At 48.6% G+C, this 21890-nt stretch overlaps 11 protein-coding genes across 11 annotated transcripts; 6 read left to right on the top strand and 5 right to left on the bottom strand.

The window, feature by feature from the left end:
* Nucleotides 1-109: 109 nt before the first annotated feature.
* COCMIDRAFT_5123 (uncharacterized protein) lies at nucleotides 110-1468 on the top strand (the record flags this gene model as incomplete). The annotated part of the gene is made up of 1 exon (XM_007689562.1): nucleotides 110-1468. The coding sequence occupies one exon, from the start codon at nucleotides 110-112 to the stop codon at nucleotides 1466-1468; it is 1359 nt and encodes a 452-aa protein (XP_007687752.1).
* Nucleotides 1469-1740: 272 nt separating this feature from the next.
* On the bottom strand, nucleotides 1741-2549 carry COCMIDRAFT_94782 (uncharacterized protein; the record flags this gene model as incomplete). Its single annotated transcript, XM_007689600.1, has 3 exons — nucleotides 1741-2198; nucleotides 2264-2453; nucleotides 2502-2549. 3 exons carry the CDS (start codon nucleotides 2547-2549, stop codon nucleotides 1741-1743), a joined length of 696 nt encoding a protein of 231 aa, XP_007687790.1.
* Nucleotides 2550-2886: 337 nt separating this feature from the next.
* On the top strand, nucleotides 2887-4349 carry COCMIDRAFT_94838 (uncharacterized protein; the record flags this gene model as incomplete). The annotated part of the gene is made up of 2 exons (XM_007689599.1): nucleotides 2887-4029; nucleotides 4086-4349. 2 exons carry the CDS (start codon nucleotides 2887-2889, stop codon nucleotides 4347-4349), a joined length of 1407 nt encoding a protein of 468 aa, XP_007687789.1.
* An 85-nt stretch (nucleotides 4350-4434) lies between these two features.
* COCMIDRAFT_94888 (uncharacterized protein) lies at nucleotides 4435-5891 on the bottom strand (the record flags this gene model as incomplete). The annotated part of the gene is made up of 2 exons (XM_007689598.1): nucleotides 4435-5192; nucleotides 5249-5891. 2 exons carry the CDS (start codon nucleotides 5889-5891, stop codon nucleotides 4435-4437), a joined length of 1401 nt encoding a protein of 466 aa, XP_007687788.1.
* A 1340-nt stretch (nucleotides 5892-7231) lies between these two features.
* COCMIDRAFT_36587 (uncharacterized protein) lies at nucleotides 7232-7639 on the top strand (the record flags this gene model as incomplete). Its single annotated transcript, XM_007689583.1, has 3 exons — nucleotides 7232-7384; nucleotides 7443-7508; nucleotides 7565-7639. 3 exons carry the CDS (start codon nucleotides 7232-7234, stop codon nucleotides 7637-7639), a joined length of 294 nt encoding a protein of 97 aa, XP_007687773.1.
* A 2387-nt stretch (nucleotides 7640-10026) lies between these two features.
* Nucleotides 10027-11194, top strand: COCMIDRAFT_94797 (glycoside hydrolase family 43 protein; the record flags this gene model as incomplete). Its single annotated transcript, XM_007689597.1, has 4 exons — nucleotides 10027-10167; nucleotides 10221-10292; nucleotides 10350-10640; nucleotides 10715-11194. 4 exons carry the CDS (start codon nucleotides 10027-10029, stop codon nucleotides 11192-11194), a joined length of 984 nt encoding a protein of 327 aa, XP_007687787.1.
* Nucleotides 11195-12657: 1463 nt separating this feature from the next.
* Nucleotides 12658-12960, bottom strand: COCMIDRAFT_36585 (uncharacterized protein; the record flags this gene model as incomplete). Its single annotated transcript, XM_007689582.1, has 1 exon — nucleotides 12658-12960. The coding sequence occupies one exon, from the start codon at nucleotides 12958-12960 to the stop codon at nucleotides 12658-12660; it is 303 nt and encodes a 100-aa protein (XP_007687772.1).
* Nucleotides 12961-15447: 2487 nt separating this feature from the next.
* COCMIDRAFT_94780 (uncharacterized protein) lies at nucleotides 15448-16156 on the top strand (the record flags this gene model as incomplete). Its single annotated transcript, XM_007689596.1, has 3 exons — nucleotides 15448-15546; nucleotides 15601-16008; nucleotides 16088-16156. The coding sequence occupies 3 exons, from the start codon at nucleotides 15448-15450 to the stop codon at nucleotides 16154-16156; spliced, it is 576 nt and encodes a 191-aa protein (XP_007687786.1).
* A 1579-nt stretch (nucleotides 16157-17735) lies between these two features.
* On the bottom strand, nucleotides 17736-18621 carry COCMIDRAFT_36583 (uncharacterized protein; the record flags this gene model as incomplete). Its single annotated transcript, XM_007689581.1, has 2 exons — nucleotides 17736-18394; nucleotides 18522-18621. The coding sequence occupies 2 exons, from the start codon at nucleotides 18619-18621 to the stop codon at nucleotides 17736-17738; spliced, it is 759 nt and encodes a 252-aa protein (XP_007687771.1).
* Nucleotides 18622-19407: 786 nt separating this feature from the next.
* COCMIDRAFT_94758 (uncharacterized protein) lies at nucleotides 19408-20127 on the top strand (the record flags this gene model as incomplete). Its single annotated transcript, XM_007689595.1, has 2 exons — nucleotides 19408-19629; nucleotides 19702-20127. 2 exons carry the CDS (start codon nucleotides 19408-19410, stop codon nucleotides 20125-20127), a joined length of 648 nt encoding a protein of 215 aa, XP_007687785.1.
* A 432-nt stretch (nucleotides 20128-20559) lies between these two features.
* COCMIDRAFT_26139 (uncharacterized protein) lies at nucleotides 20560-21642 on the bottom strand (the record flags this gene model as incomplete). The annotated part of the gene is made up of 2 exons (XM_007689572.1): nucleotides 20560-21393; nucleotides 21451-21642. 2 exons carry the CDS (start codon nucleotides 21640-21642, stop codon nucleotides 20560-20562), a joined length of 1026 nt encoding a protein of 341 aa, XP_007687762.1.
* Nucleotides 21643-21890: the final 248 nt, after the last annotated feature.

The following is a 21890-nucleotide window of genomic DNA, read 5'->3' as shown; positions in this document are numbered from 1 at the left end:
ATCAAAGCTTGATTACATGGCATGATGTTTGAGGGTGAGGATTGAGGCACAAGAGGTAGGAAGGGAGGCTGGTCCCTCCCACCCCACCATAAGTACACTCTCTTAGACCATGCCGCGCATATCAACGTCACTCATCCGCAAGGCGCGTGCGATAGATTCTCTTCTTCCCGCTCTTCTCGCACCTTGCCGTGACCTGCAGGCTGCGCAGAACGAGTTGCGATGGCTGCGCGAACACGTCGAGGCAGTTGGCCAAACACGACGCGCCAGGCCGGACAAGTGGGCCAAGAGAGCTTTGCTGCGCCAATTGGTTCACGAAAGATCACGAGGAAAGCCACTCCAGTATATACTGGGCACAGAACACTTTGGGGATTTGGAGATAAGATGCGAGCCTGGCGTACTGATTCCAAGGTATGAGAAGTTTACAGTCCTAACGGCTTTGACTGATTTCTGCACCAGACCAGACACAGCGGCTTCAGTCACGCATCTTGTTAGTCTTCTTCGCAACTCGAAGAATCTTCCACCAGAATTGCGTCTTCTTGATCTCTGTACTGGTACCGGCTGCATTCCCCTTCTCTTTCAACATGAATTATTGTCTGCACGCAGCGACATTAACTTGCGCCTTCTCGGCGTCGACGTGTGTGACAAAGCACTATCTCTGGCTAAACACAACCTACAAAGGCTATTCAAGGACCGACAACTCCAGGTCAACGGGCAAACTCAATTTCTAAAAGCCGACGTACTGATTGACCCGTTCGTGGATGGATACGGACAAGCCCTTCCGTTAAAGGCAGCCCTCAACTATGCTTCGCAGCCGGTTTACTGGGACATAGTCATTTCCAACCCACCCTACATCTCACCCTCTGCCTTTTGGAAGACTACAACGCGCTCAGTGCGTAATTTCGAACCAAAGCTTGCACTGGTGCCACCATCCAAGGACAAACACACAGACACACAACAAGGCGATGTGTTCTATCCGCGTCTGCTCGATGTTGCACGAGATGTGGAGGCTAAAGTGGTGCTGCTGGAAGTCGCTGATATTGAGCAAGCGCTACGTGTGGCTAGGATTGCCAGAGGCTTGAACATATTCGATGGAATTGAAATTTGGAGGGAAGATCCCAATGCTCCTACCGCCAAGACAAGTAAAGATGGCTTTGACGTTATTGGGCAAGGAAATGCCAGGACAGTCCTCTGCTGGCGAGGTCAAGGAACAAGTTGGCTCGGCAAAACCACCACTACTTCTGCCACGGCTGTAGCAGAGAGTGCGAGCCGCTTGTTCAGGGACACTCCAGCTACATCGATGAATTCTGCCGAAACTTGTTCGCCCAAGGTAGACACATATGACTTGAGGCCTCAGTTCGACTTGAAATTTTTTTCACAGCAGGATTATCAGTCCACTCGCCGTTTTTGTAGCCGGAACTGTAAGCAAGATTGGATGCTTGACAGACACTTGGTCCAAACAAAGCCCTGATGCTCAAGGTTCTTGTGCGTAAAGGGGCTAGACACAGATTCGCTACTGCATAGCAACACAGAGACTATAGGGTTAGTAAGACGATGCGTACAAGATACGGCGACTAGAGATTGGTAAAGAGTCTTGGGAATGCGCAAGAGCCGAGCCTGCCAGGGGACCTGGAGGCTGGCGGCGATTGTCAAATTGGTATTACACGGGTAAAATGGTATCTGGATGACGGCAGCTTGATGGAGGAACATCTTGTCTCGAGGAGAATGATGAAGCATCAAGAATCACCTAGCCTTCTTTGCTTGAGTCTGGAACAGCTGTCGCTTTCTCCTGTCCTCCCACCGCGCCCAGCCAGAATCTACCAAGTCCTCCTGAATGACGAGGTCTCTGACACGGAGCATCCTCAAAAGCCACGTATCGAGTGCCCACTCAATCCAACCTGCTCTCCGCAGGTAGGTTGTGAATGCGAACCAGGCCAGAGCAAAAGTGGCGCCGGCGGCACAGCCAACAATGACCTGCTTGGGGGTGTGGTAGCTCAAGTATATACGACTGACGGCTACAGCAGCGGCGCCAAGCAAGGCGAGGAGTGAAAGAATGATGCGGCCGCCCAAGGAGAAGGGAGTGTGGGTTTCGGTAGGATGCGGGACGTGACGGAAGATGAGGAAGAGGGCGAGGGTGACGGAGAAGAAGGAGACAAACTGGGCATGTGAGGAGGGCATTCCATAGCCTTTGTTATGCATTTCTAGTTGTGTAGCCGTTAGTACAGGGTGCTATTTGGGTTGATGGACTAGAGTTGGGTGGCCATACGCCTTGGTCGCTCTTCCTTGATATATCTCTTGAGCACCCAATTCAGGGCCTCGCACGTCATTTGGCCGGCAAACATGAGGAATATCTCAATCTCGCGGTTCGACCATATCAGGGTCGCATAGACGACGCACAGGGCCTGAGGGACGAGAGCCAGCCATGCGCACACCCACGAGACGCGGTCGGCCGGGTTCTACAAGCGTCAGCAGTGTGCGGGCAGTGGCTGTGTGGATGCACCAACATAGTACACATGGGTGAGGGAGAGCGAGGCAAGCGGAGGGCCGTCCATAATGCAGCGACAATGAGAGTAATGACGACAGACGCTGGATGATGGTGGCGCATGCACATGCCTGGCGACGCCCTTCAAGACTTGGCGCGGCGCGGGCAAGGTACGCCACGCCCCGCCCGTCGCGGCTCTCACTGACAATTGACTCTCCTGCCTATAGATGCATCTAGTATCTGAGACCTGTCCCTTCTTATCCCCCTTCACCATGGGCCTCTTCAAGGCCTCTTTTTCCTTTATGCGCTATCGATAGCTGCCGCCGCCTCCGCCGCCACCCATTCGCTATATCAGCCCACCCTTCTCCCCCCGCGCCCGCGACACCAACCCGTCCAACGCCACCCACATGGCCGAAGCCACTTCATACAATGAGCGCGCCGAAGAGCTCGCCACCCTGCAGTCAATCTATCCAGAGCTAGTCATTCAAGAAAACAATCCCTACCAAGCCACTCTCCAACTGCTCATCGCCCCGACCAAGCCCATTCCCACGACCTTCGAGCCTTCGCAGCATGTCGAGCGACTTGCCTACCTCCCGCCCTTGCGCCTCGATATTTCCTTACCAGAAGGATACCCCGCCCAGGTTCCACCTGTTGTAAAACCCTCAACTTCGCCATCATGGTTACCCGGGAACATCCAGGCTGCACTATCCGCTGAGGCGCAATCGCTATGGCATGATTATGGAGGAGATACCGTCTTGTTTGCTTATATCAGTTCCTTGCAGGAGCAGGCCGAGACTGCTTTTGGTCTGCAAGGGCTCACCCTTCCCGCGAGCATTCAAAAGCACATGGTAGACTATGCTCGGCATATGAAGAAAGAACTATTCGACAAGGAAACTTTCGACTGTCAAGTGTGCTTGGAACCCAAGAAGGGTTCCGCCTGTTATCGTATGGCTCGCTGTAGTCACGTCTTCTGCATCGCCTGTCTACAGGACTACTACAACAATTGTATCAACGAGGGCCATGTCCACAATGTCAAGTGCATGTCCACCGAGTGCGGTAGTAGCGCCAAAAAGAAGGATCGACTCTTGTCACCAAAGGAACTGCTACAAATACCCATATCACGTAGCCAGGTCGAACGCTACGCGAAGCTAAAGCGAAAGAAGAAGATTGAATCCGACCCGACCATTGTCTTCTGTCCTCGATCCTGGTGCCAGGGTGCCATGCGTACGGACAAATACCCCAAAATTACCGATGTCGGTCAAATGGACGACTCAGACTCGGAACCCGACGACACTTCAGAGGTCTCAATAAGCGCCGACACTGGGCCTGAAAAACGGCGCGTGGGCGTGAGGGGCATGGAGAGGCTGCAAGTCTGTGAAGACTGCAATCTTGCCTTTTGCGTTGTCTGTCTGGCTTCGTGGCATGGAGACTTTGTACGCTGTGAGCCTCGAGATGCTACTCAGCTCACCGAGGAGGACCAGGCATCACTCAACTTCATCGCAAGGAACACAACACCATGTCCGTATTGCTCTGTGCCTTGCCAGAAGTCTGTAAGTAACCTATACTTCCTTGCGCCTACAGCGCCCTCTGCTAACACATATCAAAGTACGGATGCAATCACATCACATGCGCTCAGTGCAAGACGCACTTTTGCTACCTGTGCAGTGCCTGGCTTAATCCAGATCATCCATATGCCCACTTCAACGATCCAAAGTTCAAAGATTGTTTCCAGCGTCTCATGGATGGGGCTGAAGGTGACATGAACAATGGCGAGGTTCGATTCGGTGGACGGCGGGGTGCAGAGCAGCTTGCGGACTTTTGGGAGCAAGAAGCTCTACGCATACAAATGGGCGAATTCGATGATACATGATAGCATTCATAAGCGCTGGGTATATAACATGGCGCAGTTTATGCATCAATATCAGAGCTGTGAACCTTGCAACTTTTCCCTGTCTTCATAATGGCAATGAAACTGCCCGTCGGCCTCGATCTTGTATATCTCTTGGTTGTGTGACACCGGGAGAGTCCTTAATCTTCTCAACGTCTCCTCGCCGACTTGCAAACTCGACCTTCTTGCTCACCAGCTCATCCAACCTCTCGCAAACATCCGCATAAACCAACTCGACGCGTTTCTCCATCTCATCCACCATGTCCACCGTGCTCTCCTTAAACTCAGCCAGCTTGTCGTCAAACACACGGTTGAGATCCATGATGCTGTCTTCCTTGATCATGGCCACATCAAGTTTCTGCTCCTCGAGTAGCTCGTGAAACTCGTCATCAGCCGCGCTGCGAAGTTGCGATGCATCTTCGAGTGTCTGAGCATATATTTCTTCAAGTTGAGCTTCGAGGCGAGCGGTTGCGTGGGCATTCAGCAAGTTGCCGAGTGAGGATATTAGTTTTGGCCTTGGCTTTGGCTTTGGAGATGACCGAGAGAATGATGTTGAAGGTGATGATGAACAAGGAGCGGCAAGCACACGAGGGAGCATATCTGGTAGTATCGCCTGGAGCATTTGCGGAAGCATCGTTTCCAGTGTGTTCTTGAGTACATCTTGAAAATCAGGCGCGCTGGTGATGGGAGAGGGCGAACGTAGTTTGGGGCTCGGTGTTAACACCGATACCGCCGACGCCTTTTCAGTCGGTGATGATAACAGACATGATGTAGGTGAAAGCAGCGCGCGCTTTATAGATGGTTCAGGTGATGGGCTGGTTGTGACTGAACGTACATCTTAATGACAAGTCGAAAGAGGGTCTAAACAATGACAGACTTACCTTGTCTTGGACGTTTCTTAGACGATTCGATATACGGGGGAGGGGCATCGGACGCGACATCATCTGCTGGGCCCAAGATGGACCAGTCTGCTAGCCTGAAATGTCTTGCCGAAGACGGATCCACCGGTATCCCAGTCAGCTCTCCCGGACGTTGGATTAAGTGATCGAATCGAGCGTAGTGGTCCTTGTGTAGCCAGTTCCAATCAAACAAGATATATATTTGAGTTGCACTGGCGAGTTTAACGAACTGAGCAAAGGCGGTGCCGAACCCCTCCTTGGGCAACATTGGGCCGGGGGATTGAGGGCACCAGACAGGGCAAGGTGCCTTGAGGGTTAAAGTCAATGTTTTCAAATGGGCGTTTCCCTGCCGAGCAATATCATGCAGCCGGTCCTGTGGAAGGCTGATGGGTGAGGGCTGGACCGAAGTGTTGCCGGGCACCAGATTGTCAGCATTGTAGAGGAGGGTGAAGGTTTGCTTATCGTCAAATCCTTGGATGGGCAGTGAGTATTGCAGAGAGATAGTGGCTTGCATGCGAGCCTCGAGATATTTGATGGTTAAGCAACATGGCCATTGTGATGCACCACCAGACGCGAGAGAAGCCAGTACTGGAATGCCGCTTTTGCGGACGAGGTTGTAGATCATTGTTTATTAACTGTACTATACTCTAACAAGACTCACATAGAAAAAGCGATACCCCTCTTGCTCTAAAATGTCGTAGGGAAGAGGAACCCACCCACCCGGGCTTTGATTGCACAGTTGGCAATGAGCAGCCCTGACTCTGTCGCGGAAGCTCTCCCAGCCACCTCGTGAACCGCTGACCACGCCGTGTCCACACAACTCGCGCCAGTCTGAACAGCACCCCTATGAAAGCCGAAAGCCAGCACGTGAGCTAAGCTGACGAAACTGTGCAAACCGCGATCGAAGGCCTTGTGAGATTCGCAAGGATGGTGTATTGAGGCCTGGCTACGAGAAGGCAAAGACGACAATGTATCAACGGCTGACTGGGTGTGTGTGCGCTGGGGGGTCGCAGTCTGTAGGTGTCGAAGAAATACGTATCGTGGAGGCCAGCTGTGTATGTGCGAGGGTTGCGTATGATGGCGGCGAGCTGATTGTGATGGAGAAGAGGTGGAGAGGGGGCTGTGGGGGCGTCATATACGCGAAGGAAAGCGCGTTCAAGAGCGCGCTAACCTGATGCGGACTAATGGCAAAATCCCGCCATACCTTCACTCCTTACGCAACCACCTACCATCCTGGTAAGTTTAGCGACCTGTGCGAGTGAGTGTGAACATTCTGTATGTACGCATTGAAGATAGCTCTTTCTTGAAAAAGCTGAGGCGAGGTCATATTTACAATCTCAAGAACCAGCCTAGCAGGAAGATACAACAAATAGACTCACGCGCAGGCACTGGCTTGCCTGCTTTGTTGTTAGTCTGCAACAATTGGGTCACTGGAGGTATACTTCTGTCCGAGACTTCTTTTCCCAATTAGGATATCCCTTGCCTAAATATTTCATGATCCAAGTCCTCACTATAGGGATAAAACTCTGACTCTAATCCCGAAGTAACAATTGCTAAATTGACTACACAGCCCCTTAGCCCCACGACCAGATAATGTCACCTATGTGAATAGAACTATTTATAAATCAGGTTTAGGTCTTTTAGAAATGGGAAAGGTGCAGGCAAGAAAGACAGCCTAACATATCCACAAGTGATGATGTTTTTCACCGAGCGATCAGCAAAACCAAGGAACCCCAAGCACAACATAATAAACAATACCGTCGGCGAAACCACAGCAGCTGCCATTATACGAGCACAGGACATCTTGATAGAAGGAAATTGTAGCGGTCGCTCCACTTCATAAGTCCAGCCACTTCTCCTTTATCTACCCCCATCAAAGCAAATACACACTACCACTTAACCACCTAATAACCCAACTTCTTGTCACTCTTTCTACACCAATAAACGCTTGATAAATATACCGCCATGCGTTTCGCGATTTTCACCATTCTTCTGGCTACTGCCGTCGTCAACGCCAACCCCGTCCCCGAAAACCTCGGTGACATTGCCACCAGCGCAGAAGATGCACTGGCGAAGGCTGCAGCAACCGCACCTGAGCTTGTGAGCCGCAAAGATTGGGTAAGAGTGTCACCAAACACATTGTTTACTTGCTACTTTCTAACAAGCTTTCTAATAGCTTTGCGACCCCGTGCTTCAGAGCTGTGGCACTGGAGACCCCGCCGAGGCTCATTACTGCCGACCCGTACGTTACTCCTCCATTGATATATCTAATAAATATTATGCTGATCGTGGCTTTAGAACTCGTGCACTGGATGGCATGGATGCATTCCCTACACCACTTCGACTGGCCAGAGATACGCATGGTGCTCCTAAGTGCTGCCAATCGCGCTTGTCACCTGTCAGTGCTGCGGATATCCTGTATACTCGAGTTCGATCCTTTGTATAGTTTTAATACTACCACAACGTCTAGGTATCTCTTGAATAGCTCTTAATCTATGTAAAAACACCTTATTGTCCTATCTTTAACTGCACATCCTCAATTATATACCACACGTGCATTTCGGTTTTTGATGTAGAGAGCAGTTTGATTCATTTCTCATCATCTTGACTTGATATGGCTTGCACAGGCAAATACAAGACGTTCGAGATATATGTAGGAGGGTATAATAGTACCACCTGGGATATAGTGATATATGTGAGGTGAGCCTTGAGAATTCAATTCAGTTGGGTGGTAGCTCACGTCTAAGATGCAAATACAGAGACAACGAGATGACTGAAACTTGCTGTAACAAGGCAGAATGAGATTAGTATGTTACCATTGTCCTTTTGTGCACAGCGACGAAGAACAATGAAAGAATAATTTGTTCAACACATTCGGAGTATCATTGATATCAGGCTTTCACCACTCCTATTTCAATTCACGGACCAATGATTATGTTTTCTGATCTCTTCGCTTGCCAGATTACATGATGAAGGATATCACCGAGTAGCATTGCCCGGCAATGTATGTCGATACTCATTCGACTGTTCAAACCAAGCATATGGTCAATGAGCAACCATTTCAGCCTCTGCTGTATGAAGATATTTACTCTGGTTAGCTCACAGGATATCTGCAGTTCATCTGGTTGATGCTACATATGATGTGTGGAATCTCCGTTTTGAGCTAGCGTTGGGTGACGTGAGCAATATGGGAGCATCTTATATTATACCTTACAGAGAGTACAGTTAGACTAGCTGGTAGTCAGAGCATGTAACCCAGCGAGATTAGTCAGAGTCTCACGGTTAGGGTAGTCAGGTAGCCGGGCAAACATGTAATCAAAGATGCAATCTTCTTCGATACTACTTCCGCGCTGACAGCATACTGTTCAAACAACCCCCTAAGCATTATTAGCATTTCCAGAGTGCATGAGAATTGAGCTAAATAGCCTGTTGCCACACGTATTGTTCCTCAGGACCAATCTGAATGTGGTAGCGTTGGCTTCCGCGGACCCGCGGCTTCCCTGTCTGAAACCCTTGGAAAAAGGAGTCGTCATGCAATGGTACACCAAACCACGCATCAACTCAACCTTTGCTTTTCATCTAATAATCTCCCAATCCTACTCATATCTACATCCCTCATCGCTCATGTCGTTATCAGAGATGAAACGAGGTCAGGTCATCAAACTTTATAGTCGAGCGCCAGGGCAGTATGGCAGTCAGAAAGAGACGGACGAAGGCGGAGGAACGAGCAACTTTTCGATGTAAGCTCGCCATGGCGCATTCCATTGAACCGTAGTCTTGTACCTAGTGTCGCAGTGCAACGCCAGTATCGGTTGTGTGTTCTCTGGGAAAGGTTCCCAATACGGAAATATCATGACGAGTTCGTTGGGGGATTTACCCGTTCCCGCCCCCGCCACACACGTATTTCCTCGGCAGATGCTAAGTAGAGCTTCTTCGCCTCAAGGCTTTCAACAGCAACTCTAAACCCCTATCGCATTTCGATCTGTACCATATATGCGCAAAATTGGATATTTCCCTACCCTGTATAGAGATGCGGCTCTGTACAATAATCCGCGAATGATAAATTGTATGCTTCATTTGCAACCCCGTTGTCCCTGGAAAGCTGACCGCTTAAGCACCTACTTATATGGTAGAACCAGCCCGGCGGATCCCTACATGATTCGGTACCGATGCCAGCAAATGCGGAGGGTATTTCATGCGGAAATATAATTCGCGACGGCAGTTGATTTGCTACAAATCGAGTATGCTTAGATAGTACTCGCTTACTGACACGAGATTAACGAGATCTCGCCATGTCATTGGTACCATCTCCATTGCAATCCTCGTGCATGCTCATTTTCCGACTACTGAAATGTTTCGAAACACACTCACGTCATCTTCCAATCTGCTGTTGTGTGACACGGCTGCTGTGGCCCACCTTCCGCGGGGGACTGATGCAATCGGGCCGTGGAGGTCGAATCTCGGTGCTTATTCCAGGACATCACCGCATAATTGCACAAGCTTCCCCAATACTATCTGTTCTGCACAACTGAAGGTGACCCATTTTAAACTTTTCAGATTGCTTATTCCTTTGATATTAGCCTAAAAATCGGGTGGGGCTTACCCGATGTCAGACACTAAAATGACTTACTCGAGCTACGCTATGAGGGCCTTAAAAGGTTGGGTGTCCACGCCTTCTTGAAACCAACCAGGCTTTCATTGTACATCAGTGAACCGAGCTTGCGAAACATTCTTTTCGTGACCGATTCCACGTCTCCAACATGTCGGTTCAAGCTTACGATCCCCCGATTATCAGCACCTTCCACCAGTGCGACCCTGCAGCCCACGTCTGGAAGCATGATCCCAACACTGTATACATCTATGGATCCCACGACTGGAACTCGACCAGGCAACCCCCGGTGGTCAGTATTTCAGGATTTCTATGTCGCGAATGCAAGTTGACGAAAAAAAACAGCAATACGACATGAAGGATTACTATGTGCTTACTCAGACCGATTACACCAAGCCTGCTACAGTTGGACCAAAGGTACATAGCCATTCTTTGACTAGAGATTGGTGGAATTTGTAACTGACAAAAAAATAGCTTTTGGACCTCACAGACATTCCATGGGCGTCGCAGCAACTCTGGGCTCCTGATGCGACGGAGAAGGATGGCTACTACTACCTGTTCTTCCCAGCCAAGGACAAGGACGATGTCTTCCGCATCGGAGTGGCCAAATCTGACAAGCCGGACGGAAAATTCAAGCCCGAACCCAACCCGATTCCTGGCACCTACAGTATTGACCCCACAGTCTTGCAAGACGGACACGACTATTACATGTTATGGGGCGGACTGTGGGGCGGCCAGCTTCAAGCATGGACCAACAACACCTTGGTAAGCCTCCGCCTTTCCCGCACAACCCCAGCTGTTGGCAAGCATGGCCAAGCGAATGCTAACGCGATTTCCAGAACACGTCCGCATTCGGTAACATTTCTCCTACTTCCGGCCCAGCCATTGGGCCCCGTTTTGCCAAGCTCTCGGCCAACCTCACCTCTCTCGCCACCACACCAAAGGAACTCGTCATCTACGACCAAGACGGCAAGGTCATGCAGGCAGACAGCCCGCGCCGTTACTTCGAGGCCCCATCTCTGAACAAGGTCGGCAACCTCTATATCCTCCAGTACTCCACCGGCACCTCGCACACTATTGAAATCGCTACCGCTACCAAGCCTGACGGTCCTTACTACTGGAAGAACACGCTTCTGCAGCCTGTCAAGGGATGGACTACCCACGAGTCCATTGTCAAGTTCAAGAATGACTGGCTTCTTTATTATGCTGATTCCTCGCTTTCTGGCCGTGATGACCTCCGCAACACCAAGGTCAGGAAGGTCTTGTTTGAGGATGGTACTTTCAAGCTTGCTCAACCCCAGCCTGTAGTTAGCTCTTAAGGCTACGACATTTTTTGTATTCAAATTCCTATATATTTAACATGCGGTTTAAGCTGGCATGCTCATGATTCCATAAATTACTGAAAGCGTTGTTTTCTACACATATAATTGCCAAGCAATTATATTGATAGTATATATTGCCAAGATGTGAACCAAGTTCCTGGGATACTACTGCTTCCTGTGTGTGACGTATGTGGAACCATAAGCTTGGTATAGAGTAAACTAAACTGGAACACGCGTTTCTTACTTCAAGAGCGAACAAGAGTAGACAATGAACAATGATATTTGGTACAATAACATGAAGCTACAGCTCTTGGTCCAGCCAGCTAGTGGATTGAGTAGAGCTACATAGAGTATAGATAGCGGTAGGTATACAAGATGCAAGAGTGTAGTAAATGCACTAGTACACCAACAGAAAGCTTACGTTATACCCTACTCATTCATCAACTAAAATGGACCGCTGAATAAAGTTCACGGGACAGTCCGTACCTCCCCCGCATTTCTAGGCACGGTAAACATATGACTTCGAGTCTCTCTCTCTCCACCAAACTAACAAGACAAGACTACCAAATCTGAAAAGACAATTCAGTTGTTTAAACTACATTCTTTTGAATCCGAGTTAGGGAAGGAGTTTTTACAAGTTTTGGTACCGAAGACGCTTTCTTGTCTTATTCTTCTCACATGGTCCCCACTTTAGTTTCAGTGTTAAAAAGGGCAAAGGTTATTGACCACCCCTATAAGGTAGGGGTCGGCATTGGTGTTACACTGTGTGTAATTTACGCCTTCCTCTCTTTTTTTACCCTCCTCTCTCTTTTTCTCTCTTCACTTTTCTCTATCTTTCTCTCTATTACTTTCTCTTCTTTCTTTACTCTTATTTAAAGAATTAGAGTTAAGTAAGAAGAAGAAGAAGAAGAAGAAGAGAGAAAAAAGTAATAAATAATATAGAAGGAGAAGAGGAGGAGAAGAGAAGAGGTAGAAGAAAAAGTAGAAGCAAAAGTAGAGATAGAGAGGCGTATTTTCTCACTTTCTTTTTTTTACTTTCTTAACTTAAGATAGAATAAATTTTATTACAACCTACGCTAAGTAGGGGGATCTGCTTATGGGGGTGATGAATAGCTCTTATGGGGGTGGTCAATAACCTTTGCCGTTAAAAAGCCCTAAGTGTATCTAGCTACTTCAGAGACCCTAGTTCTAGACCAGTATAGACCAATACAACCATTCAAATAAACTTATGACAAAAAAAAGACTACTTCGATTCCAAGTCCCGTATATCGATTAGGTATGTATTATTTCATAACTAAAATGTCGTGCACAACCACTCCTTCTACAGGCGGAAGCGTCAAGCACAACTCTACCCTCGTACCCAAAACTATCAATAACCCCCTTCCCCTCCCCAACATTTCTTATCTCTCCCTTTTTCTCGCTGAACCCCACCAGCTCTCAAACCCTCAAACACAAACACTTTATGTCTTTTTATCACGGCAACTGCTATCCTTGCCCGTCGCACCCGCAATCTGACACCACTGCCTCCAAGAACAATTGTTAAACGTAACCTCCTTTGACTTGTTGGCTTTGCACTCGCGTGCGCCATCGGACCCTTGACTCGGATCCGCCATTGAAGCTCTGTCGCCAAACCCGTTACATACTTGTGCTGTGACGCGGTCGTTGGGAACCCCGTTTGAGTCGTAGCAGTGGCAGGATTGATAGTTGGAGCAAGCACTGGCTGCGAGGGGGAATAGAAGGAGAGTAAAGGGTGAGAGCTTCATTTTTGTGGCTGAAAGAGGGAGACGGTTAGTTGGAGGTGGTAGGAAATGGAGGGGAGGTAGGTCGTACTTTGTACAGTTTACACTATGTGGATGAGTGTAGTAGTGAGGAGTTTGAAAATGACTTGATGTTGCTGTTGTGATTTGTCTTTAGGGGTAGGAAATGGTTTATACTTATAGTCTTTTTGTATCCTTCTTTGATTCTCATCCGGATGATTCTCGTGAGCCAATAGAGTAAAGTAATACTACCCTAGAGAAAGACACGTGGGCTTGGCAAAATTAGTACAGTGAATACTATAAGAGAATCCACTTTATCGGGTAAAATCAGCTCCTTGGAGCTGAGCCTCAAACGAGCAGGTTATTTGCAGCCATCATATGCCAGCACGGACACAAGTAGAGTGACATGTACAACCACTATCATGGAAAGCATTAGGATAGGCACGACATCCAAGTCAGGGCCTGTGCACAATCACGTTTGAACCCCGATTCAAGTTCCAGAAACAGGGGTGGGACTAGTAACAACGAACCATTGCAATCATCTCGGTCCGATACAGCAGCATCAAAGTGGACCGGACCTCCGATTCATTTCCCCTCTAGCCACAATCACGGATAAAAAAGCCAAGGAAAAGCAAACAAGCAAACAGGCAAAGTCCTTGCACTCGGTAGACTTTCTCCCTATATACAACGCGCGCCACTATTCATCATACATCAACGGGGCCAATGCTTCGTATTTCGCCAGTCTAGTAACTAAGCTCCGACCAAGCTCCGACCAAGGCGACTAAATGCTTGTTTTTAACTTACTCACCTAACACACGATCACTCGCATCCACACTATGCTATCGCTACCAAGAATCCTTCGTCTCGATCCACCCTGTTCCAAAGAGTCAGTATTAACCCCCCCAAAAAAGGGCCGTCGACAAGCAAAATGCCAGTTTGAAAAATCCTCCGCTATCACAACCAGCAAGTGGATTCGTTATCCCAGAGTAGTAATTGCGCATAACAAGGGATAAAGTACACTAATTTGTAGGGATGATGGCGTTTGCCGGCCAAGAGAGAAAAACCTCCGGCGCAACAACGGGCCACGTTCTTTCCCTCTTCTCGACTGGCGTACGGAACAAAAGAAAGGAACGAAACTGGGGCAATCTTCTGGCACACGTTGATCGTTGCCAATCATCCGTGGTTTCGGTCGGGCCTGCTCCGAGGACTCGGTCCGAGTTTTACTTACTTTAGTACTCACTAGTACGTAGGTTGATGCTGACATGGCACGTTCCGCCTTATCGTTCATGTCAAACTTTATTCTCAACGTTGGTGTTTATCATGGGACCTTTTTTCCTGCTATTTGTTAGGGAGATTTTGTGTGGCGAACACTTGGTGGTCGGGTTGAAATTCTGGACTAAGAGATGATAAGTGTGCATGGCAGTCCAGTCCCTATCAATCTTTGCTTGTATGTATTATGTGCGTACAAAACCCGCTTGTTTCGCATTGTATTATCTCCTATTGCACGTCTCTAAGATTATACGCGCTATTCAGTTACCTGATTGAACCTAGTAGTGGAGATTCTTGGATGTCGGGTCAAGATAAGTAGCTACTTTTAGCTGTAGTTCTAGCACTTAGTGTAATATGTTCTCTTGGCATTCGAAGTCCGTTGATAGCACGTGGGTTTTATTCGTAAAGACGGGTAAAGGGATCCTAGTTGGTGGGGGGATCTAAGCTTCCCCAGGCCTATTTTCGAGTCACTGAGCTACGTGTATAGCGCTACAGCTAGTGGATATCGGACCTAAAGAATGAATTGATGTACAAGTGGGACCTGTGCCGTGTCTACGCTAGTATTTTGGTCGGCATTTGTGTAGATGACGGATCTACTTATCCACCTACTGTAAATTGACATGATGTGCATGAACAACGTAAGCTGCTCACTAAGTTGCTAGGTCTTTAGTGGTCTGTCACAATCTGCCATCTCGAATCATGTGAACTTTGAAAGTGATGGAATGAATAGACAGTTCAGATAGGATGTACATTGCTAGTTCATGTACATAGGTACACAGCCGCATAATGCAGGGCACATTGCGTGATCCACAAGTGTCAGGCATACAGCCATTCCATTCGTGGAAAACACCATGTGAGGGATGCATATCCCTACACGGGGTATAGAGAGCCCCTTCTATAGGCCGATTCAACAAGGTATCTCAACAGCCCCGAGTCAGAGCTCCCCTTGTTCACTGATAGTCTATCCCGAATAGGTTGATTCGTGCTAAACAACCACCGGCGAAATTGATATTGCAATCTGAAAGCAGATAGAACGGGTTCGAAGTGCAGCTTGGTAACCTCAGAAATCTGTATATAAAGAGGACAAGACGACGTGCAAAGGAGAACCACCACTCACAACAAGATCCAGCCTTCAAAGCACATCTTCGGACTTCAATCCCTCCAAACGCACTCTTCAATCCTTTCTCAAGAATCACTCTTGTTCCACCACTCTCCTCCATCACCATGCGTTTCACCGTCCCCTTGATTGTCATGGCCGCGGCCCTTACCAACGCCGCAGCCATCCCTGAGGCAAACGCCTTGTCTCCTGTCATCATCACCAGCGTATGACTTCCATATCCCCTCCAAAAACCCTCTTCCCAACCTAACCCACAATAGGACGGCCTGACCTCCGAGGTCCTCGACCTCGCCGCCGATCTCGAGAAGCGTCAAACCCCCTCCGCCAACGCCCAAGTCATCGGCGACCACTCTGGCGCCGCCGGTCAAGCCGTCGGCCGTATCTTCAACGCCCTCCTCAACAAGCTCCTCCCCCTTAAGGACTGGAACCCGGCCCGTGAGACCTTCACCAAGCAGACCACCGCCCTCATGTACCAGAACAACCCAGACCGCAACCGTTGGGTCGCTACCGTGTGCTACAACAAGGGCTGGGACGTCAAGGACCGCCGCGCCATTTCCGATGTTGTCAGCATGACGCTCAAGTTGGGTGCTTTCCACACCAACTACGACTGCATGTACATTGGTCGCCACAACCAGTTCTACACTCAGTCTGACGGTGGCTACATCAACGTTAGTTTCCCCTCTCCATCTGTTACAGAAATATTAGTAGAAGAGAAAAAGAACGAGTACTGACTTTTGGGACACACAGCTTGCCTTCCAGTACGACAGCAGGTTCTGCAGCTACGATGGAAACACTGCCGATCTTACTTGCAACTAAGAGTTGTACAGACTAGGGTCGGATGGTTTGGAATTCTTCTTGGGCCTCTTGTTACTGAGTGGATGAGGCATTGGTGATTGGTAGCAATAATTGCAATGCATGATTTTGAGAATATTAGTTCCTATTGTGCTTTGTTCTTGTGACTATTCGCTACTACATGTTGCGATTAATCCCTAAAGTGATTTTTGTGCACAACGAAATGCAATCTGATTAGTTTTGAGAATCTCTATTGGTGTTAGTGCTGAGAAACTAGTGCTGGGAATGACCAAGGTCACAGGCTACGACGAGCTTTACGATGCTAGACAACCTCCAGAAATTATGTCCTCGCCCACATTGTCCCTGGAATTACTCGCCACAACTCCTGTGTTCCCACTTTCACAAAATCAGCAACGTAGACTAATCCTATTTATCATCTGAAAAAAAAAGTCAGGCTTGCAAAATAAACATTTCTCTCAGCCATATAAATCGAAACTTATTTCGCAACTTTGAAATTCGAAGATGCCCGGTTTGCGTGGGCGCTGCTGCGAACGTTGTCTGCAATTTTCCCCTTAGAAGAAGAAAACAGCACGACACGATCAAGAAGAATGGACTGGTAAGTTCAAAAGGCGCAAAAAAAATAGCTGTCAAAATTCGGACGAGAAGGTAGAGAAAAGTAGGGAAAAAAAATAAAGGAATATGCTGAAAATGGTTTTCGGTCACCCGGCACACAATTGTTTTCTCATAGTTCATAGCATCAAAAACATATCTTTTGATCGAGGTATAGTAAGCTGGACGAAAATTCGCGACTACGGAGGTTAGTAAGTTTACGTCCAGTACCATCGAACTCGCATATAACGACGCTGCTGACTTGGTTATGCGATACAACGCCTTTCCACCACAAGCAATAAGTTTCCAAATTAGGTGGGGGGAGTCTCAAGTGAGGTGTGCAAGGGGGTAAGTAGTAGTAGTAGTAGTAGTAGTAGTAGTAGTAGTAGTAGTAGTCGGTCTTGAAGAACAAGGTACCTGCATGAGTAACTCCGTCAACCTGGTCGAAACGACAACCCGTACACTTGCGTTGCACAAAGGCAATTAACAACGCGCTTAGTCACAAGGCTCTCCCCGCGTAGCAAAACTCATGTAGCCAGGGATTTTTCCTTTTCGCGGTTATTTACGAGCGAAGCCCGGCGTTGCGACTAAATTAGGAATAGTCAGTTTTGTTGGCAATCATCATACTACTAGTTGACAAGGGTGTCGCAAACGCCCAAAGTCTCATTCCTAAACCCCCTTAAGTAGTTAGCATACTAATAGCAATACTGTTCTAGACCTCGCTCTGTGAGTCGTAAAATGAGTCACCTGTTGGAAGTGGAAATTTGGGTACTGCAGGATTGAGGCACAGTTAGGAGGTACACTTAGTAGTAGCGCGGTGGTGGTGCCAAAAAAAAAGAGACCCCTGGGAAAAGCATTGACTTGGGGGGTGCAACTTGTATTTTGTCGGTACGGCAGGATACAGTCAGTGCTTGCTGTGTACAAGTAAATACTGGATGTTGTATTAAAAATAAATCTACAATCACTGGGAAACAATTATCGGCATGGTGTGAGTCTAAAACCTCATGCCGAAGAGAGGCATGTTCCTGATGGCACCGTTGCTCACGGCACCACTGCTTACAGCACTATTGCTCGTAGTAGCAGTCTTGAAACTCGTGCTAACAGTCTCTACACTCTTTCTCTCAGTAGTAGTACTAGTAGCAGTGGTAGCAGCAGCAAGCACATCCTCCTGCACCGCCTCAAAAACATCAAAAACGCCCTTGCCTCCACACATCTCCGCTTCATTACCCGTACAAGGAACGTTGCAGTCACTCTGATTCTCCGTCCACTCTCCGCCTACGAAGCTGCTGCACCAACACTGATTGCCCCCCTGTACACCTGCGTAGGTAAAGACGCGGCGGTAGCAACTATCCTTGCACTTTGCAACAGTCAGAGCTGCATCTCCGTCTGCATTCAAATTCTGCTCTAGGAGCGGGTGGGTTGGATACTGGGCATAGCAGCCCAGTGCGTTCCAGGCGGTGGGGGAAGGCGCGGAAGAAGAAGAAGAAGAAGAAGAAGTTGTGCTCGTAGTGGTGGTGGTCACCTGTGAGGAAGTTGTCTTTGGTTTCCAGGCGTCCAGTTTTCTTTGAGTGATGGTGCAGTAGGATTGGAAACGCCAGGGCTTGCAATCAAGGCCAACTGAAGGGTTCCATTCATGAAACTCTGCTGGAGTGACTACGTAATAAAAGGTACAGGATCAGCACGAGGGTAGGTTGTTAGCTGTCTGAAAGGAGCTTATTGCCGTGGAGCTTGCGTATGTATTTGCAGGTATCGCCTTCGCCGTTGTTGAACCATTCCGCACAGTCGTAGACCGTATCGGGGTCCCATTGGAGGAGTGGAGTGCGTGTCGAGACAGCTCGCTGAGCAAGCGCTGTGAACAGCAATGCCAAAGAAGTCCTCATGATGCAAGCTTACTAAAAGATAAAGTGCAAGGAAGATGTCTTTGAGGTGAAGAAATATGTCAGACAGAAGTCTACGGCACTCTTTGTGAAGTTGGAAAGAAGGAGGATAAACCCTGGCTCTCGCCCATAATGTAATCTGTTTACTCGTCCCGACTCCCTGTGACTACTTGGTACTGAGTTCTAGAACGTAGACACAGCCGGGTCTTGGAAGGTGATATCGAGCATCCTTCGGCTAGGCCACCTGCCTATGTGCAGTAAGGCTCATAGCTACTATAGCGTTTCTGAACAGACGCAAGTTCATCGTTCGGATTTGTCGACCAATTCGGAAGGCGTCGCCAAGTACCTCGAGGCGGCTTTTCTGCTTTGCTCATCTCGGTAGAAGGAAGCGCGCGCTAGTACTGTGGAGATGCCCTTGTGCACGTGCAAAAGTCGCCCCATGTTGTAGTATAGCCGGCCCGTTTGCGTCCACGTTACAGAGTGTGGGTGAAATACCCCGGCCCCTGCTCACCCGCACCTGCATTGGTACTTGTATCGGTCTTGGTACAGAAGCAAGTCAGCCAAAATTGGGCCTGACTCTCTCAAGATTGTGTCAACCTACCTTTTGCCACACCGGATTTGATCCGGATTTTTTCTAATGGTGCAAGGCTAAGTGCGGAGTGTTTAGCATTGAACACATACCTTGGTGTGATAGCCTTCGCCTGCTTCTTACAGCATATCAGCCCTTTTGCTGCCCACTCCCCCGACTAATAGCTGTAGTGCTAGCATCATTGGTCGCCATCCTGCATCATGGCCACTTTTCATCCATTTCTTCGGCTCCCTCAGGAGCTTCGAGAGCAAATCTGGACGGACACAGTCGAACCGCGCACTGTCGATGTCCGGCGTTTTCGAGAGTGGTCTCAACGCTATGGCCGGCTGGTATCGTCTACGCCTATACCAGCCATACTACAGTCCTGCCGGGAAGCCCGTAACCTTGGACTTTATAAGCGAGTCTTCTTCGAGGTTGCTGCAGTAACAAAATCCACTAAAGATATCCCGTCCGAGATCGCCATCGAGAGATTTTTCACGCCTGATGAGCAGGAGGAAGAAACATACTCCACTAAAACTGAACAGCGCTATGTTTGGATGGATCTCGATACTGATATGATGGATATCGGGGCTTCTAGGTTCGACCTTTACAAGAATATCGCACCAGCAGTCAAGCGTCTCAAATTTGAGCGGGAGAACAGTGATGAATTTTTCTACCGTACTGAAGCACAGCAACTCAAGCAGTTTGTTAATGTGGAAGAGATTCACATAGACTGCGCCGATGGTTTCTGGATGTGGGGTGGAGCTGTATATGACCACCCTTGGCCCTGCGCCAAAGAAAAGCTGCTGTTCATTGACGCATTCGATGGTCGGGTTGCGCGTGGCTTGGAATTGGAAACTATATGTAGAGAGATCCTCATGGCCATGCGGATAGAAGCTACTGGCGCGGCGTTTGATACTGACGACGAGTATTCGAGTTGAATCAGGAGAGGAAAAAGAAAAAAAGAAAAAAAAATTAGGTTCAGCAGCGCAGTTGTTTGTTGGAGAATAGGAATAATAATAGTAATTGGGCGATAATGCCGAGGGGAAGAAAAAGCCATCTATTTTTCTATTTATGTATAAAGAGTATATGGTATGCATGTCTAAGTGTACTTAGGGTATCGAACTCCCCAGAGCGCCTGCACAGTTGTAGCACACAGTGTTTGTCTGTGTGTATGCAGACGCTCGATGTATGATAATATCGCATTCCACCGTTCAAGAGAGGCTGTGCGTGATGAGTTGTTGTTGCTGTTGTTGTTGTCACTTCATCTCGTTTCCCTTCTTGCGCATTATCCGCCCGTCTTAATCGCTCTTTGAACCCTCATTTCTGACCTATCCCGTAATTACTCCGCCGAAATGTCTTTATTGTTTGACTTAGAAAAGAAGATCCGCGTATTCGCCTAGTACGCCTTCTTTACCGCCATCGAAGAAATCATGCAGACCGTCCATGGCGGCAAATTTGCTTGCAATTTCCAGCCCGCGCAGTCGCTCCGCCTCGATGACGTCCCAGTTCCATTCGTCTGGTTGGAAAACTTTGGGTAAGCTGGTTTCGCTTTGCTCATTTTGCTCAGCCGCGGGACCGTGGTATTCCCATCCCTCTGGTTTTGACGGGACCATTTCGGAGTCTATGAGGGCCTGCTCTGGTGGTACTGTGATTCTACCACGCTTGATGACGTACTTGGCAAGTGCAGTCGCGTAAACTGCGCCTTTCAACTTTTCCGGATCGACGTTTGCAGAGCGGCTCTTTGACTTTTTCCAAGGCTGCAGTGTCCAGCTCTCTGGCTGGGCTACACCTGGCTTGACCAGATGAGTGACAAGGTAGAACCACTTCCTGTCCCAGCATAGTAGTCTGGTCCACATTTCGAATTTTTGGTAAGGCGGAATCTCCCTCTTGAATAGACAACTTATCCCGCCTAGCGCGATGATATGCCTGCCAGGTGTGCCTTCTGTGGCTCCCATGGCTCCAGCCACCTTGGCGCCAGACCGGCGACTCTGTTTTCGGATAGCGTTACGCATCAATGCAGTGAAGAGATGGGTGCGTGAAACGTCCATGTCGCTGAAGTAGGTACTGTTGGACTTGTGCAAGTTGTAATCTGTTTCGACGAGGGTGGTCCGAGTCGAGGAGATCATGGGTTGGAACAGGGCATGGGGAGGGATGGGCGTGGGCTGGACGTAAATGTGGTAAAACATGGCGCGAAAGATGCGTATCTAGGTGCCTGATCAGTTTGCTGGCTCACATCTCGTGTTGAGTAAAAATATACATACATGCCAGACAAAAGGCAGGTTCTTCAGGTTGCCCAAGGCAAGAAAAATCGCAGCTATCCTCCACAAACCACCAGGCGCATTATAACCTGTCCAGCGAGCCAGCGCAGCCAGCAGGCCGTCTCTCCATGCCGGTTGCGCTACAAGGGCTGCCACGGATGCGCCTGCAACGACAACGCCAGTCGTTTGCGCCATGGCTACCATACCAGATTTGACCGACGAGAACCCAAGAAACAAAGGCGACAACAAAGAAAACACAGATTTCGAGGTTTGAATGAAAGAACGTTGGTCGGACGAAGTGCAGCACGCCCACCCTAATCGAATTGTCACGTTTCTAATCACAAGCCTCGGCTCGGAGTTTAAAGTCCCGACTATCCATGCTGTCGCATCCATGTCGAAGGCAAAATCCACGATGAACTATAACGCAATCCAAAAAAAAAGTC

This window comes from Bipolaris oryzae (genome assembly GCF_000523455.1).
Source record: "Bipolaris oryzae ATCC 44560 unplaced genomic scaffold scaffold_61, whole genome shotgun sequence".
Classification (NCBI taxonomy): domain Eukaryota; kingdom Fungi; phylum Ascomycota; class Dothideomycetes; order Pleosporales; family Pleosporaceae; genus Bipolaris; species Bipolaris oryzae.
This window is presented reverse-complemented; position numbering and strand designations above follow the sequence as displayed.